At 36.6% G+C, this 16,254-nt stretch overlaps 3 protein-coding genes across 5 annotated transcripts; 1 reads left to right on the top strand and 2 right to left on the bottom strand.

Annotated features, from left to right (window-relative positions):
- Positions 1-505: 505 nt before the first annotated feature.
- LOC140773237 (DNA repair RAD52-like protein 2, chloroplastic) lies at positions 506-4,153 on the bottom strand. The gene is made up of 4 exons (XM_073115716.1): positions 3,664-4,153; positions 2,960-2,997; positions 2,023-2,114; positions 506-836 (listed from the first exon to the last, which is right to left on the bottom strand). Exons 1-4 carry the CDS (start codon positions 3,936-3,938, stop codon positions 690-692), a joined length of 552 nt encoding a protein of 183 aa, XP_072971817.1. The 5' UTR covers positions 3,939-4,153; the 3' UTR covers positions 506-689.
- Positions 4,154-4,728: 575 nt separating this feature from the next.
- On the bottom strand, positions 4,729-8,696 carry LOC140773234 (beta-glucosidase 31-like). Of its 3 annotated transcripts, none has more exons than XM_073115713.1 (14): positions 8,562-8,696; positions 8,178-8,351; positions 7,928-7,991; positions 7,796-7,854; positions 7,633-7,708; positions 7,466-7,537; positions 7,258-7,345; positions 6,901-7,159; positions 6,693-6,808; positions 6,384-6,604; positions 5,747-5,769; positions 5,501-5,615; positions 5,277-5,382; positions 4,729-5,181 (listed from the first exon to the last, which is right to left on the bottom strand). In XM_073115713.1, the coding sequence occupies exons 2-14, from the start codon at positions 8,325-8,327 to the stop codon at positions 4,968-4,970; spliced, it is 1,563 nt and encodes a 520-aa protein (XP_072971814.1). In that variant the 5' UTR covers positions 8,328-8,351; positions 8,562-8,696; the 3' UTR covers positions 4,729-4,967. The 3 variants fall into 3 exon arrangements, with proteins under 3 accessions (XP_072971814.1, XP_072971813.1, XP_072971812.1); XM_073115712.1 differs by having other exon boundaries at positions 8,178-8,382; positions 8,562-8,695; XM_073115711.1 differs by lacking the exon at positions 8,562-8,696 and adding an exon at positions 8,540-8,557.
- Positions 8,697-11,797: 3,101 nt separating this feature from the next.
- Positions 11,798-15,657, top strand: LOC140774993 (hsp70 nucleotide exchange factor FES1). Its single transcript, XM_073118200.1, has 8 exons — positions 11,798-12,130; positions 12,339-12,430; positions 12,802-12,952; positions 13,163-13,290; positions 13,428-13,586; positions 13,660-13,845; positions 15,021-15,227; positions 15,352-15,657. The coding sequence occupies exons 1-8, from the start codon at positions 11,893-11,895 to the stop codon at positions 15,370-15,372; spliced, it is 1,182 nt and encodes a 393-aa protein (XP_072974301.1). The 5' UTR covers positions 11,798-11,892; the 3' UTR covers positions 15,373-15,657.
- Positions 15,658-16,254: the final 597 nt, after the last annotated feature.

The following is a 16,254-nucleotide window of genomic DNA, read 5'->3' on the forward strand; positions in this document are numbered from 1 at the left end:
TATTTTATTTTTAATTACATTCTAGTCCTCTCAACTTTAACTTAGTATCACTTTTAACTTCATACAAATTAATTATTATAATATTTAAAGTGTAATACTTGCACCTATTTATAAAGATAGATATTATAATATTTTAAATAATTATACGCTTTTATAGTAAAGGATGTAAAATAATATTTAATCAAATTTCAGAGTAGCAAACTTATTCTTTTTTATTAGAAGTTATCACAATAGTAAATATTCGCTAATGAAATGTTTAAAAGAAAGCAGGGGGGTTGACTCCAGCAATTGTGAGTGCAAGATTCAGAAATGCAATTATCCAACAAGTGTCTTTCTATCAAACATCTATTCATTTAATAAGAATCATATTTTGAGAAGGCCCACAACAAGCTAAGTAACTAACTATAAGAGAAGCATGATGTACTATTCTGGGAGGCTTTAAAAATCCAAAACAAGCAACACTAACCACTGTCAAATAAGTTTCACCCCAAAGTCTGTGTGGCCAGAGAGAAAAAACTTATCCAACATGACATACCAAGAACAAAAGAGGCCAACTATTACGAGGTGCGTAATATTTACACCAGAGTGAAGGATGCAGGGACAAAATAGTAATAATAATCATAAGAGCAGTTTGGCCAATTATAGCTGACGATCTTGGTGAATTTCTAACAAGAAAAAGTAGTCACTGCCTATGCTATCTCGTCTTGATGATACAAATACAGGCCAAAGCCAAAACGTGTGCAGGCTTTGCAGAAGGCTGCCTCTTCCGCAGCTGCAACCGCATCTTCAATCTGGGCATCTTGCAAGGACACAGTTCCAGTGGCATCCCTGTGCGCCTGCGCTCACGAAGAATTAGTGAAAAATTGTGCGAGCCATGAGGGATAGCTAAAATATCATGCACTAATGAAAAAATTTAAGCACAAACTTTTTCGCTATTCCCAGTATTTCTGCATCTGATGATCATGATAGTACAAAAAAGCAGATTAATTAGGGAAAACTAATTGCTTGTTTGGAAGCTGGAACTGTCTGTCCGAAGATAACCTCCCAAGAATATTAATCTCCCATCAGAAGGAACAATTTTGCTTCCACCTGCCTCCTTAAAATTATGTATACCTTATAGAGAGCCTGTTTTTATTATAGTTGTTCCACCATAGAAAGAAATGTATAAGTATTCATTTATATCCTCCTCTGAAACCAATATGTGCAAACAAATTTGCATTTGAACGAAAAAGAAACAATGATCTGGATGCTTCTCCTAGTAAGATTGAAGACTTAAAGCTACTCTGATCAAAATATTGTCCTTCTGCCCAGATCAAGCTGCCTCTCCAGCAACACAAAGCTACCAGATTAAATCATTTCTATGGTAGTATCAAAATAATATATATATATAGGGAAAAAAAAATCTAAACCGAGACCTAGTTCGATTTAATGAGGGTTTTACTCATATAGAAAATTGGCACAGATGCCATCCCATCTGTTTCCCTACTGAATTACGATCATACTTACTGTCATAAGAAGGTGTTACTCTCTTTTCCAACATCCACCTAAATGCTCATACTTCCTGTTGACTTTCTTCGGTTGAATAAGTCATGCAGAGATTCTATCACACTACAGTTCTTTTATCAATCTTTTATCTGTATAGTACAACAAATGAATTTTTCTATTTGTAGAGGAAGATGTTAATTGTTAACTCTCTTTTTTACAGTACTTCATTGTTTGTTGACTCTGTAATGGCTTAAAGATTGAGCCACAATGTTATAAATTGCTTCAAAACCAACATCACCTAACTCTGATGAAAAGGAAAATGATTTAATAAATTATTGACCGAATAAATTAGAAAAGTCAGACATGTCTCTCACAAAGAATTCAGGTGAAAAATATGACATTGTACTTGCTCTATGAGTTATCTTGATACTTGATCCTTCTTTTCAGAATTAGAAGTTACCAGGAGAAGCTTATCAGTCACACAACTACTATCCATTTGTAATGAAACTGCAAGAAACAAATTCTCAACGTAAGTACCTCTCCATCTGTTCCCCGTATTGTTACACGATATACCACTGTCACAGTTCTGCTGTCGGAGTATATCACATCACGGACTTCTCCACACCAACCTTGAGAAGGAAGAATCAATTACAACAAAATTATTACTGGTACAAACAAAGCATGCAGCAGCTGTAACTAGTATAGTACTTCAGAGCTCGCACCTAGCAATGATCTGACAATAATGTAAAAAGCTTAAAAATGCACAGACTGTCACTTCCAATAGAAGGATAGTCCTACATAATACAGAAGTCTTTTGCATTATCTGCAATTGGTCCCTAGTTTGTACATGAAGGAAAGTCTATCAAATCTGTGAGTAAGTGCATGCATGTTTTAACAACACAAATAATAGGAGCTTTCTTCATGATTGGAGGGATAGGGACTTGTTCACCACTCCAAAGTGATTTAAGGTGGAGAGCTTGGCAAACTACTATGAAGCATTGAAAGGACTTTGTGAGTAGTCTTTGACAAATAAAAGAAAAGGTAAGTCAACTAAAAAAAGAATATATATTTGATACGTAATTGTATCTTCCTAATATTCTTAGAATCAATGGCTTGAAATTAGAAGTCATATGTAATTGTCATATATTTTATCCTTCTGTATGACAAATTGAAAAAGAAAATATAATGGAGAAAAGTCATATCAATCAATGATGTATGTGTTGCACTGTGTATTTCTTAGGTTAAAAATCAGTTGAAACTACTCCGATACAATACCAGAATGTCACAGCCTACAGAATAACAGAAGCTAATGAACAAAAGCAACAGAAATTCTAGCATACGAAAAGGTAAGCTTGATTTAATACGCATGGGAATCAATAAGATTTGAACTAGTTGGTAAATGCACCAAGAATTGCCACAAAACTTGGGAAGACTATTTTCATAAGGTTCATGTTACTAAAGAAAAGAGGTTCACCTGGAGCATAAAAGCTCAGCATTCTGTTGACATGGTACCTATATATGCAAAAGCTAACAATATTAGAACCAATGACAAAAGATCAAATAGCATCAGTACCATGAGAAGTATTAAAATTGCAGAATCAGATTACATGCTAAGATGTATTATGACCATAAATACACTCTTCAAACACTCAATCATAAAAGTACCGAGTAGCCTTTGATCACAACTATTTAAATCTAGTACTTATAAGTGCTTGACTTCAGATAGAGCTGACCAACCCCAACAAATCCAGCTTTGAAGTCTAACTATCATTAACAATAACCTTTTTTCAATTATAAGCTCCTTCCAACTACATCGAAATTATTGCAATAAAACACTGCCATTACAGCGGTAGAGCATTAAAGTATCAACCTTAAAGTTTCTTTACCTTTTTGAATTAGTAACATTAGGAAGGCGTAGAAATATTTATCCAATCTGCCAAAAGTATTAATTTCATCTAAAACCAATGCGAGCAATCCACTCCAACTCCTAGTTCACCAAGTTTAAATCCTAAATCTTAGGTCTATCAAGCCAAACTCTCCATGGTGCTATCCTGTCCACTCGAGGACTCCGGATAGAAGTGAAAACAAAAATGTCAAAAGTAACCTCCTTCCCCCACTTCTTTCATCAAAGTTTAGATGTTCAAGCTAGGTCATCCAAATCCAAGCGCAAATCCATACCAGGGAATAGTATTGCGGTCGGAGTTGATGATCTTGTCGGGAACTCGCTTATTGAGGTCCCTGAGGATCTCGACCAGGGGACGAGTGATTCCAGATGTCCTGTCAAGTGGCACCACGTAGTTGGTGGTCGGCAACCGACCTGCTCCGCCGCCCTCCAGCGCCGCCGCCAACCTGCGCCTTCTCCAGCTCAGCGGCCGCCGGATGAGCCTCGCCTCCGGCAAGCTGGAGATTTTAACGGGTAGAATCGAGCAACCCACGAAGAAGGCGGCTTCCATCAAACAGAGCAGAACGGAGAAGAAGAAGAAGAAGAAGAAATTCTGAAATTTCTTTATAGGATGGTTCTGCTCTATAGCTCTACTGCTATCTTGATTATTAATATATTATTCATATCTAGCTCCAATCTTGAAGCGAGGCGAGGTGAATCGGCTACCTACCAACTCCTCTCGACTCAGCCTCGTTCCACTCGCTTCGTCTTCTGCACATGCGTGGGAACATAGAGGCTCGTCACGCCTAGAAGATTCGGACTTGCCTAATTATCTGGATTGGGATTAGAGGGACCCTAATTAAGTATTTTAACTGTCCATTTATCCCAAAACCCCATTCTATATAAATATTTATCATTTCATCTTCCCTCCATACAAACAAATAAAGCGTTAAAATTCACGCGTGCCGCGAGGGGGGGGGGGGCTCTATGCGTGGCGGCTTTCTGATGGCCCACGTGGAATGACAACAGTTGGCCTTACTGGTGGTGGCTATGCGGAATAATACACCGTAGAAGATTAGACACATGCATGACGTACGCCTTCGCCACTTTCTCCCATTTTCTAACGGAGGTCATCCTTCCACCTGATTGTTATATATATATATATATATAGATAATCCCCATCAAACAAATTAGCAGTCGTGCTGAGGTTATTATGCAACTAGTTGAAAGAAAGGGACCTAAGAAGTCCTCTCTGGCATTGCTAATACTAAGAAAATTTCTACCTTAAAAGTAAGCTTAAAGCATTAAACTTGCTCAGAATGCAAGAAAAAATCCTTCGACAAAATAACAATTCATACGAGTGGTATCAAAATATATAAACTTCATATTACTGTAGATGATTTCAATACGTTCAGAACTCCAAATGTAATTTCATTACAAGCCAAGTAATGTTCATTATGCACATCTGAGTTGAGATTGGGAAGGAAATAAAAAAAATGCTATGTATACTCAGTACATCTGACATTTATTTAGTAATACCACAAAGGATCAATGCTTCAAAGAAGTTTGGCATCCTTCTTACTCTCCTTCTCCAAAATATTTATGCAGCAGAGGCGTAAACAGATGCTATCTTCCTTGGTCCGTTTCCCTTGAGAAAGTCGGAATACCAGTCACCTGAATACCTTCGGTATCTCGTCCTGTTCGTGTCGTTGAAATCGACACCTACGAGACCGAATCGGGAAGTATAGCCAAACTCGAACTCAAATGTGTCTATAAAGGACCACACAAAATAGCCTTGCACATTTGAACCGTTCCTGCAATTATGAAAGATTTGTCCAGAAAAGAATTATAGAACATGATCAAGTTCAGCTAATTAGTAAACACTTAATAATGTTAAAGAAGAAAGTACTTTATGGATAGAAGCAGTGCTTTCATGTATTCCTGTATGAAAATAGCTCTAAATTCATCGTAATAACTCTTTCCAGCATTTTTGGTATCCACAGCTTCGCCATCTCCTGAAATAAAAATTGGCAGAGGAATGAGTAGCGTATACTAGACAGGTAATAGATGATAAAAAATAAAATAAAGGGAAACATCTACTTGGCAAAATTACACAAATAATTAAGGCAGTACCATTTTCATGGATCATGATCGGAGGATTTCCATAGTTCACTTTGAGGTGCTCCAACATTTTCTGCAGAGCCCATGGTTCTGGGGTTATTCCCTTGTTGTTCTTCAGAAAGATACCCTGTTTCATGCTCAATTTTTGCATCAGACCTCACATTACCTATCCCATTTTCTTTTCAAATTCTCCTCGAAGGAGAAGGACTCTCTCTATATATAATTTTAGATGAAAGAAGAAATTGTAGTGTAGCATACCTTTGATGAAGTTCCAGTCACCACTGCATCAAAAGCTAACTTTGGTTAATCGGTTGACTAAATTGTTCTATCTTAAGTAAGAAACAAAAAAAAAAAGAATTTCTTCTTGAAAGTAGATATATCTTCTTTTTTTTTCAAAGTAGATTCATCCTATTACCAGAATGCATAATTGTAATGCCTAATTTAATGAGTAAACCCAGACATATGAATAAATGATTGACTCCAGTATTTTTCATTGATGTCAGTTTGTAGAGAAACAGGGAAAAAAGTACCGGGGCAGTAGAGAAATCAATTTAAATTAATGGCGAAATGGAAGTGATGAAAGAACTGCTGGAAATATGACTATGAATTGAGGAACTTCCTTATGTCAATAAAGAACTTATAAATACAGCATAGGATCTAAATTTAATCAATAAGAACCATAATGAAGGTGTTTTCTGACGGGAAATGTAAAATTTAGTTGAAGCTGATACAGAATTCAGATGCATGGTATAAACAATTTCAAAAATCAAATTGCATTGATGCTTTCCATATCATTGAAAGCTCTTACGTCCATCGTTGCAGCTATATTAATCTTTGGCTGGTTACTAATCTAAAGCAACTTGTTCATATATATGTACAGTCCAGTGTTGCTTACACTGAGTTTTCACAGCTGCATCAAGGTAGTAATCTCTCCTTTCTAAATTCAGGCTGCTAAGATCAGCTTGTACATAAAACACAATATAATGATTGAAGCCAATGAAATCGAACGATCCTTTGATTTTATTTGATTGTTCCGTGGTGAAAGATGGTAATCGAGATCCTGCATTCTTCCTCATTATGTCAGGGTATGTTCCGTATACCAGAGGATGCAGAAACCTGGCTCAATGAAAAATAATAATAATAATAATGCATCACCATCAGGCATCCGATAGGTTACTACTTACTAGTTCAGCTTAGTACTAACCATCCTATATGGAAATCAATCATCCGTTTTGCTGCAGCTATATCCTCTGGTGATTGTGTATAAGGCTCATACCACCAGCCTAGCAGTGTTATTCCTATTTTACCTCCTTGCTTCGCCTATCGGAAAAAAAAAACGGTTCAAATTCCTACATATACTCCTGCACTTTACATTCATTTGAAAAGAGAAAGAAGTAAAGAGTGCAGCAAACCTGATATTTCTCTCTGTATAAGGAGACTGCTGAGGCATGTGCTAGTAGGAGATGGTAAGCAATTGTATATGGCTCTGTCATTGAGTTCCCCTCCTCACAAGATTGAAAACCAAAGGGATAAGAGCAGCGTTCCGGAGGAAGGAATCCTACATCATAGCCACCTAGTGGTTCTACGTTCGGCTCATTAACGGTGACCCAGTTTTTCACTCTGTCACCAAATTCTCTGAAGCAAACATCTGCATAGGCTGTATAATCATATCTGCGTCGTGATAGAAAAATGCAAAAACAGTACTTCAGCTAATCTGATATGAGTAACAAAGTAAACTGTTATTCAATAGGAAAATTGCAGGAGACTACATTATCTTGGGGCTCAACAGTCCTTTGTATTCATCTTGCAGAGCTTGGGGAAGGTCGAAATGGTATATTGTTACATGAGGCTCTATCCCTAGAAAATTAAAGACTTCAAATATCAGCAACCTAAAAAGGACTGGAGCAATTTGTTTAACTCAAAATTTTCAATATTGCAAGCTTATGAAAGAAATTGCTCAGTTTTCCATTCCTCTACCATAGCTTACGAGCTCGTCTATTAGATTGTTGTAGTACTGCAAGCCTTTTGGATTGACGGCTCCTCGCCCATCTGCATGTTATGTCATAAGTGAACTCTGAGCTACATACTATCAAATTTTCTGTGAAGTACTTCTATGGTCAATTGGTCATAGACACAGCTCTAACCAGGAATAAGTCGAGGCCAAGCAATCGAAAATCTATAGGCATCCAGACCCATCTCATGCATTATCTTCACATCTTCCTGCAACCAAAGACCAATGATATCAATTCTAAACTGTTTAATTTTGCTCTGTCTAACTAATGCATGTTATGAGACGTATAAACTCGCCTTGTACTTATGATACTGGTCTGCTGCTATGTCTGCGTTGCTTTTATCCGCAACTTTTCCTGGTACCAAACTTGTTAGAATAAATTCGATCATGAACGAACTACCACTAATTAATCTATCAGTTGGACTAACCAGCACGGATGTAGTCATCCCAGATACTTGGTTTTCTTCCATCCTCTGTGGTAGCTCCTTCTACCTACAAAATATTAGAACAAAACTTCTATTATAAAAGGATTTTACTTGCCAAGTTGATTATTTCATAGCTTGTAAACAGTTAAAATTTTCGGATGATAGAAAGCCTATATAATTTACATGCGGCTAGAAATACGTTTGCATACATTTGGAGAGCCAAGTGGAAGAACAAGAAGAAGATGGAGTTCACCTGGAGAGCCGAAGTGCCAGCCCCAAAAGTGAACCCCGGCGGGAAGTCATCTCGGCTGATCATCAGGGCTCCTACCCCACAAATCTCCTTCAACAATGAGAGGAAGAGGAACGAGTAGCAGTGCAGCTGGAGTATTCCATGCCTTCCCATCTCCTCTTCTTCCTCTCCTCTCCTCTGCTGAGCAGTCTGCTTGGTTAATATCTCTCTGTAATTAAGAAGCTACTTATACCCAAAATCCATGTACTCCTAACACTCTACCCTTACATATATTAAAAAAATAAATCTCGGATCTGTCTATCTACTTAAGTTCATGTTTTCCCGATAAAACTTTTAACGACAAACTGAGTTAAGAGGGTAAAAACCATTTTGGTCAAAAACTCGTACTTTGGCTAACGAAAAGATTAGGTGATCTTCCCTTTTCTAGATTAGAGGTCGAATTTGGCTTCCATAGAAGGCATTTTGATTACCAAACTCATAATTCATTCCCCCGGCCACGGAGGTCAGCGTCACCCGATGAAAACAGGGTGCAGAGGACGAAATGCAATTTAAATCCTCCTCTTATGAGCTCTGCCAAACAAGAGCGGAGAAAATATAACTATTTTACCAAACTAACCCACTCAATCTATAATGTTGTTTAAAACAACGTTTACATAAAAATTATATGCTAATAGAAGGACATGTGAAGAGAGTTTATATTTATTTTTATCTAGATCTGAATGCATTTTTTTAAGTTTACCTAATTAATAGATTAATAGAAATTAATGAATAATCTTCTCGTTATCAGTAGGTATTCCTAATAGAAATAATACGATGAAATCTAACACTTTACATTAGAATAAAACGTTAAACTTTTCTATTTTGTTGGGACTCTAATATGGCAACAGACTGCCGTATCTATGCTCATTTTGTATTAATAGATAATCTATTTATGTAAATATATTTATATGGAGGATCAATTTAGTTAACAACATGAGAAATAGTACTCCGAGGCCTTATTTTCTTTGAGTTTTTTAATTAATCAATTCTAGTAAAATTGGTAGGTATTCTTTTCCGTGACAAAAAAAATTAGGATCGATTTTAATCCAAAATAATTATTATGATAAAAAATTATTTAATAATGAGGAGCAGCTAGAAACAATTGTTGGCCTTTAAGTTCCTCAGCATCTAATGTTGGTTGATTCCGTGGCAAATCTATATCTAATTTCATGCTCATAAGTATATGGAGACTATATTTATTAAAATAATAGAAGACTAGAGCTTGTTTTTGTTAGAAAAGTCTTTATTTTATTAATTTAATCAAATAATTATATCTTGATATAAGAGGAGAAAAAAATTACTTAATTGAATTACAGATCAAACAACAGTAAAAATTGAGTATCAGGTGTTAAGAACAATTACTCCAGCAACAATAAAAATAGAATAATACTCTAGAAGTAAGCCCCACGCTGGATCAATCGTGGTTGTAGTATAGCCGGATTAAATATATCCAACTCGGGAGAAAACTATAATAAAGAAAGATTGACAATCGACATGTGATGTTAGTCAATAGATTCATCATCCTTTCACGAAAGTTTCAATCAGGTGGAGCTAACCATATTAAAGAATGAGGATTGGTTCTTAATGGATCTCTATCTTGGGAAAAAATGTCTAATTAGACTAAGTATAATTAGATACACCTGCTGAACTATTCATAAGGAATAATTCATTTCAATTTGATGTGAATCGAATTAGATCGGATCACGTCAAAAGGAGATTGGTAGTTACTAGAAGCATTCTCAGCAGCTCAAATGATGAAAGAAAAGATATGGAAATGAAGGCTACTCACCGTCTCAATTGGAGCGTTGCGGACCCGCGTATTAACGCCAGACCATCGGTTTCGAGAGTGAAGCCCAATCTCACGTCAAAGGGAGATTGGTAGTTACTAGAGGCATTCTCAGCAGCTCAAATGATGAAAAAAAATATATGGAAATAAAGGCTACTCACCGTCTCAATTGGAGCGTTGCGGACCCGCGTGTTAACGCCAGATCATCGATTTCGGGAGTGAAGCCCAATCTCTCTTTAACGTTATCCGATCTAACCCGGTTCGCATCACAGTTTTTCTTAAAAAGAAGTTCTGCACACAACATAGAACTTGTGTCCTTCTGGTATGAATGGTTACACTACTATTACTGCGATGTCGTTAAGTTAAAACGTTTCTTCTAAAAAATGGGACAAATTAAGCAGATGCATACAAAGAGTAGACAATTCCACAGGTCTCTTATTTAACTAATGTGGATTTGTGGCTCACAAAGAGTTCGATACGATCAAGGGTCACACATCAATATTTGATTCTAATTTGGATACTATCTAGATTTTTTTTTTTTTTCATACATACTCTCATTTACTTTTCCGTATTTCTATTATTATCTTTTTTTCAAAATATTTTGAATATCTATTTTGCTAGTTATTTTTATATAGATTATGAACTCGTATGCTAATTATAAATTAGACAAAAAAAAAAAAAAAAATCTACTCCTCTTGCTTATTATTTAGGCAACTAAATAAATGATTTACATCATGCAAATAAATGATTGCCACCAGAATACTCTTATTGAAATGCAGTGGGGATTAAATGATTTAATAAAAAAATTATTTAACATTTCTTTGCTTACATCGTCAAAAGGAGCGATGAAAATGTCAAAGTGACACAGATATAAACGAGACACTCATATTAAAACAGTCAACAGTTTCTGCGACCCAATTAATCCTTGACCTCTCTCATTCTGCTGCACTTTGTATAATAAATGACGTTGCTATCTACCTTTGTTTTTATAAAACAAGAATCTTCTGAGACTAAGTTTACAAAATTTTAGAGCAAAAATAGGAGAAAAATAAAGGATAAATTGATGAGAGTCTCCCCATGAAAATAAGCTTATATATAATATGCCTTCACTTTCAATATCTCTCTATCAGAGAGCGTAACAAAAGCTTATTCTATTCTACGTGTCACTAGAAAAGTCTGCAGAGGCGACGCTCTCAATTGATGGAGAAGGAAATTACCCACACAGCTAGTGTACGTGTATTTCGTGAGACTTGCGGGGTTCTCTTTTCTTACTGGCCGTAGGAAAGGTCAGGATAGAAACAAAACGAGAGAAAAGGAGTCGAGAAGGCTCCACATTGAGATACTTTACTAACCTTTCTTTTTCTATGACCTCCTGCCACTGGCTGAACCATTGGTATGACTCATTTCTAAGTTTAAAATTTTATTTTCCTATGATTTTCTCTCATGAAATTTCACCATCACACATCGTGTAGAGTTGATTATAAGACCTCCTGCACCACAGAGTGATGGGCCCACACCACTATAATATATGGGGGCAGTTTGTAGAAATAAGTAATAGTCTATGGGCATAACCCCTTTTTTTTTCTTCTCCCTCTCAATTAGTATAGGTTTGGTTTCAAATAGGCCTTTGGGAAGCCTAAGTTGGGCTTTGATAAAGGTACGTAGGCACGGCCCAATTTGGGCTGGATAAAGTTTCGGGCCCACGGGAGTGAAACGTCATTCGGAACTCGACCGCCAATAGGAAGCGGAGGAACAGCAAATCACACTCACTTTGACGCGCATATATAAGATGAAGAGGAGTCGGGTCGAATCGGATCGGACCGGAATTAACCTCTCGCCTCTTCTTCTTCTTCTTCTTTGATCTCGAAATATCTCTTCTCGGGGGCGGCGAGAATGGCGACGTCTTCCTCGCTTCTCCCTGTTCTTGGCCTTGCCTTGCTGCTCTTCTGTTGGTTGTTGTCGGCCGCGGATGACGAGCGCGCGAATAAGTCTTCGGGAGGAGCACTGATATGGGCGACCGGAAAGGACGAGACCGATCTGCTCACGGTGGTGGATTCGTCCGTCGAGGACGAGGCCGACGAGTTGTCCGGTGGATTCTCCTCCCTGGACAGCATGCTGCAGTGGGCTATCGGTATGACAAAAACCCACCCAAATCTATCTTCTTTCTGTGATCATTTGGATTAACCAAATAATTAGATGCATTGTTCCGGAAATCAAGTAGTAGAAGTTGTGAACTACCAAAGTAATCACTCATGGGTCTTGTTATGTCGGTATATGTGGTGCTCATTGTTCTGTGGCATATTACTGTTTCTTTAATTGATGAGTCTTTAATGGAGCAGGTCATTCTGATCCAGAGAAGTTGAAAGAGAAAGCAAGTGATGTGCAGAAATTATCCGTCGAAGAACTGATAAAACGACAAGTAGAGATAAAGGTGAGAACTTGCTTAGCAATATGATATTTTTTAATGATGCTGTATAACATCTATGTTATCGTGTTGCTCCATTTTTTGTTGCTACAATGGTTTATGCAACTTTTTTCATTATCAATTTACTTGATAATTATCAGTGGGAGCTTTCACTTTTAAATGCCAACCGATCACGCATGGATGATGCAAACACATAATTGAAGATGACAACTTAATTGGGAGAAGCAAATCTCAGATGTTGTTGTCGATCCTACTTAGATTTGTGAAAATGCGCCGAAAACTCTTTCAGTTTCATGATGTTGGTGTTCTTTTTTTCCATCAAAAAATAGTCACATAGTATGCTGCTATATATACCTCTTATGCAACTTTATCTGCAGGAGCTGATGGAGAGGTTGAAGACACCATCAGACGCAGAGTTGATGAAAATAGCTATCACTGATTTGAATAATTCTTCTATATCACTCGAGGATCGACAGCGCGCATTGAATGAGCTCTTAATTTTAGTCGAGCCCATTGATAACGCAAATGGTAAACATACTTTAGGTGTTGCCAAATTATTTTTAGAGAGAAATTCCTTTCCGTTTTCTTCTTCTTTTTGCAGATGGGCTATGTTTTGACCAAAGAGGACTAGTTTTGTATCTCATTATTTGTGAACAAGAAATTTCTTAAAATACTATTTGTAGGTTGGGAAAAGGAAAAGTACTGGCTAGTTGATTCTCTCTACTCTATGATTCTCAGATCTCGACAAAATTGGCGGTCTTCTTCCAGTGATTCAAGAGCTGCATAATGCTGATCCAGGGATAAGGATGACTTCGGCATGGGTTCTTGGAAAAGCTAGTCAAAATAATGCTGTTGTCCAAAATCAGGTAGTTTCATTTTACTGTTATCATTCTATTACAATTTGAATCCACAAATTTGGACCAACATCTTGTTGTCCCTTCTAACCTTCTGTTATTACTATTCTTATCATGGCGGGGAATCTTACTATTCTTTGTTAAATCAGATCCTTTCATATGGAGCATTGACAAGATTAGTGAAGATGGTATATTCTAGTTCTATAGAAGAAGCTGTAAAAGCACTATATGCTATCTCAGCTTTGATCAGAAATAATGAACGCGGTCAGGAACTGTTCTATCTGGAGAATGGAAATTCAATGCTTCAGGTAGAATAATTTTCTTTTGTCACAATGATACGCTTGGGTGATGTAATGTGACTAATGATTTCTGTTATTGCAGGAGATAATGACAAAACCGAATGTTGATATCCGGCTTCAGAAGAAGGCTGTATTTTTAGTAGCAGATCTAGCGGACTCTCAGATAACAAATTCAGAGAGCCTGAAACTTCCATTTTTAAGTGATCGCATTTTCCTGAAGTCCGTAGTTGATTTGACATCTTCATCTGACCTTGATCTTCAGGAAAAGGTACCTGGCTGATCACCTCAAGATTACCTATGTAAGGGGAAACCGGATTTAACTAAGGATTGTGTGAACTTTTGACCTTTTTTAGCTTTTGAGATGTTAATAGTTACATGATTTAGTGATGTCTTGCTATTTGTGGGATAGTGGAGTTAGTCGTTTACATATAAAGAAAATGAAAATCTTCAACATGAAATAGATGCCACTAAATCTATATATATATGGAAATGCATGTTGTAATATCTTCTGAGGCTGTTAATGGGTTGTTGGACTATAGGAGTATTATCAACTTTACTTTGTGTCTAAATGAACCTTTGATGGTGATGATTGTGACGATGTTCACATAATTCTTCACCTGAACATGGAAGATGTGCAACATTAAAAGAACAGCAGCATATATAATATCTTGCACAAAAGAAAAAATATATATATAAGAAACTCATCCAGATGGTGACTTTTTTATGATTGTGTAAGTTGTGCATAGCAATCCTGGTATGACGATTGAAGATCTATCTACTTTGACAGTGAAGTGCACTAGTTTCCGAAGAGGGCAAATTTATGTGTAAGAGCTTGATCTGTGCGCTAGAAATCCACCTCTGTAAACTGACAGTAACGACAGAATAGACTGAGTGATTTATGTCTTACCTAGGAACTTTAGATTTTATTTTTCATTCCTCAAATTTAAATAATTCACTGGCACAGGTAATTGGTAGTCATTATAATTCTAAGCAGACTGAAAACTTGCCACCGAGGTTCTTAATTTGTTCTCTTGTAATTCAATATGATCGTTGGCAACATGAAAACTCCCACAGTATACTTCAGCTTTTAATTTATTCTTGGCTGCAAAGTGTGGTACTGTGCTTCAGTTCTTTTGAGAAATGTTTTTTCCTTCAGTTTGTCATATAATGATGTTATAAAGCTTTTATTGACTTACCAGATAGTGTGGTAACCAATACTTGCTACAGTATTGTCTGCATAGTTCTTGTCACGTAAATAGCTTCCGGTACTCAATAATTTCAAATGCAAAACTGACTTTTGCTGTTAGCTACATTTAGGTTCCATCATATTGGGGTTTACACAGAACTCAGATGTAATTGTAGAGTTGCCTCCCTTAAGCTTATGGATTAATGATTTTGAATTCTATCAACTGGTTCCTTATGCACTTTGTGACATGTGTGCAGGCTTTGTTGGCTATCAGGAGCCTACTCCGGCTGACAACCAGTGATGCCATAGATTTTAAAGATTTCTGTGGTCTGGATATTGTGCTTGAGAGAATGAGGGTGCAATTGGATAATTTGACATCACAGGAAGAACAGAGAGACTATGCTAGAGACATGGAAAGTCTTCGTAGAGAAGTTGCAATTATATTTGATCAGAAGCTTGAGCAGGTACTTTACATTCGTATCTTTGTGATGTGCTTTATGGACTCTTTTTCTTTATTTTTGGATAAAAATGTGCTTTATGGACTTTGAAGCAGTACTTCTAACTTGCTTATTGGCTTGATTTTTACAGGCTATGCCAGTTCCAACATGACATGGGTACTGAAACCTAATTTACTCTGCTCATTATGATGAAGAAATCATGCATTTTGAAGCTGCTGTTATAGTCTATCTTCTTGTGTTCATCTAGTTCACATATTTATATCCCTCCTCTTTTGGTAGAGTATAGAGTAGAAAGTAGAGAGAGGTACATTTTTGTATTTAGGTAGACATGTACATTACGGTGAAGCTGGTAGACCACTGACCAAACAATCTGTTTCTGTTTGGGTAAATTACAAATTCTCAACCTAATCTCAAGTTACTCCGAAACCATTATTCATATCTCATTTTACCTCCCATGATATAGATCCATATAAAATTGTGACTTTTTTAATCCACCCTCAATTAAATTTTATTATTTTATCATTGTTTGCGTTTTACTTTTTGAAGTCTTGGCAGATTCTGCGGCTCGTTCATTTCTTATATAATGCACCTGCTGATGCATATGGATGGTGCTCATCATACACTTCATTTCTTCGTAATGTCTCAACGCCAATTTACAAAGTATACAAATTAATCTCATTCACACAAGCACTGATAACGCCTTATTTTGTCCAGCCTCATTTGAAACGTTTTTTAAAACAATGTCCAGTTTGTTTTATTACACTTTGAAATTATATATATAACCATGAGTAAACACACAGTTATGATTAACTTGAACTTAGTTACCTCTATTTAATTACAAAAGCCAGTGGCAGTTCATGGTGCTTGCTGAGAGCTAATGCGGATTGTACTAGTTAATCACATTAAGCAATCAGACATCACCCTAATGCCAGAAATATTTGGCGGCTTAAAAGTGAGAGAATTTTAATTATACAAAATAATTTTATTCTCTCTTTTTAACTTCTTTCACTAAATTCAACTAATTAAAATGTTC

The sequence above is a fragment of the Typha angustifolia genome, chromosome 13 (genome assembly GCF_048772165.1).
Source record: "Typha angustifolia cultivar Huaian chromosome 13, ASM4877216v1, whole genome shotgun sequence".
NCBI classification, from domain to species: Eukaryota; Viridiplantae; Streptophyta; class Magnoliopsida; order Poales; family Typhaceae; genus Typha; species Typha angustifolia.

Bases quoted from the DNA above. Each gene is read 5' to 3' on its own strand.
- LOC140773237 (XM_073115716.1), bottom strand. From the start codon at position 3,938: ATGGAAGCCGCCTTCTTCGTGGGTTGCTCGATTCTACCCGTTAAAATC. The intron at 2,998-3,663 runs GTATGGATTTGC...TTGCATATATAG, and splicing joins GACCGCAATACTATTCCCTG to GTACCATGTCAACAGAATGC. The intron at 837-2,022 runs GTACTTACGTTG...TCGTGAGCGCAG, and splicing joins TACGGGGAACAGATGGAGAG to GCGCACAGGGATGCCACTGG.
- LOC140773234 (XM_073115711.1), bottom strand. The intron at 7,855-7,927 runs GTTAGTCCAACT...GTTTGGTACCAG, and splicing joins GGATGACTACATCCGTGCTG to GAAAAGTTGCGGATAAAAGC. The intron at 7,160-7,257 runs GTAGTCTCCTGC...ATCACGACGCAG, and splicing joins CTGTTGAGCCCCAAGATAAT to ATATGATTATACAGCCTATG.
- LOC140774993 (XM_073118200.1), top strand. From the start codon at position 11,893: ATGGCGACGTCTTCCTCGCTTCTCCCTGTTCTTGGCCTTGCCTTGCTG. The intron at 13,846-15,020 runs GTACCTGGCTGA...ACATGTGTGCAG, and splicing joins ACCTTGATCTTCAGGAAAAG to GCTTTGTTGGCTATCAGGAG. The intron at 15,228-15,351 runs GTACTTTACATT...TGATTTTTACAG, and splicing joins TTGATCAGAAGCTTGAGCAG to GCTATGCCAGTTCCAACATG.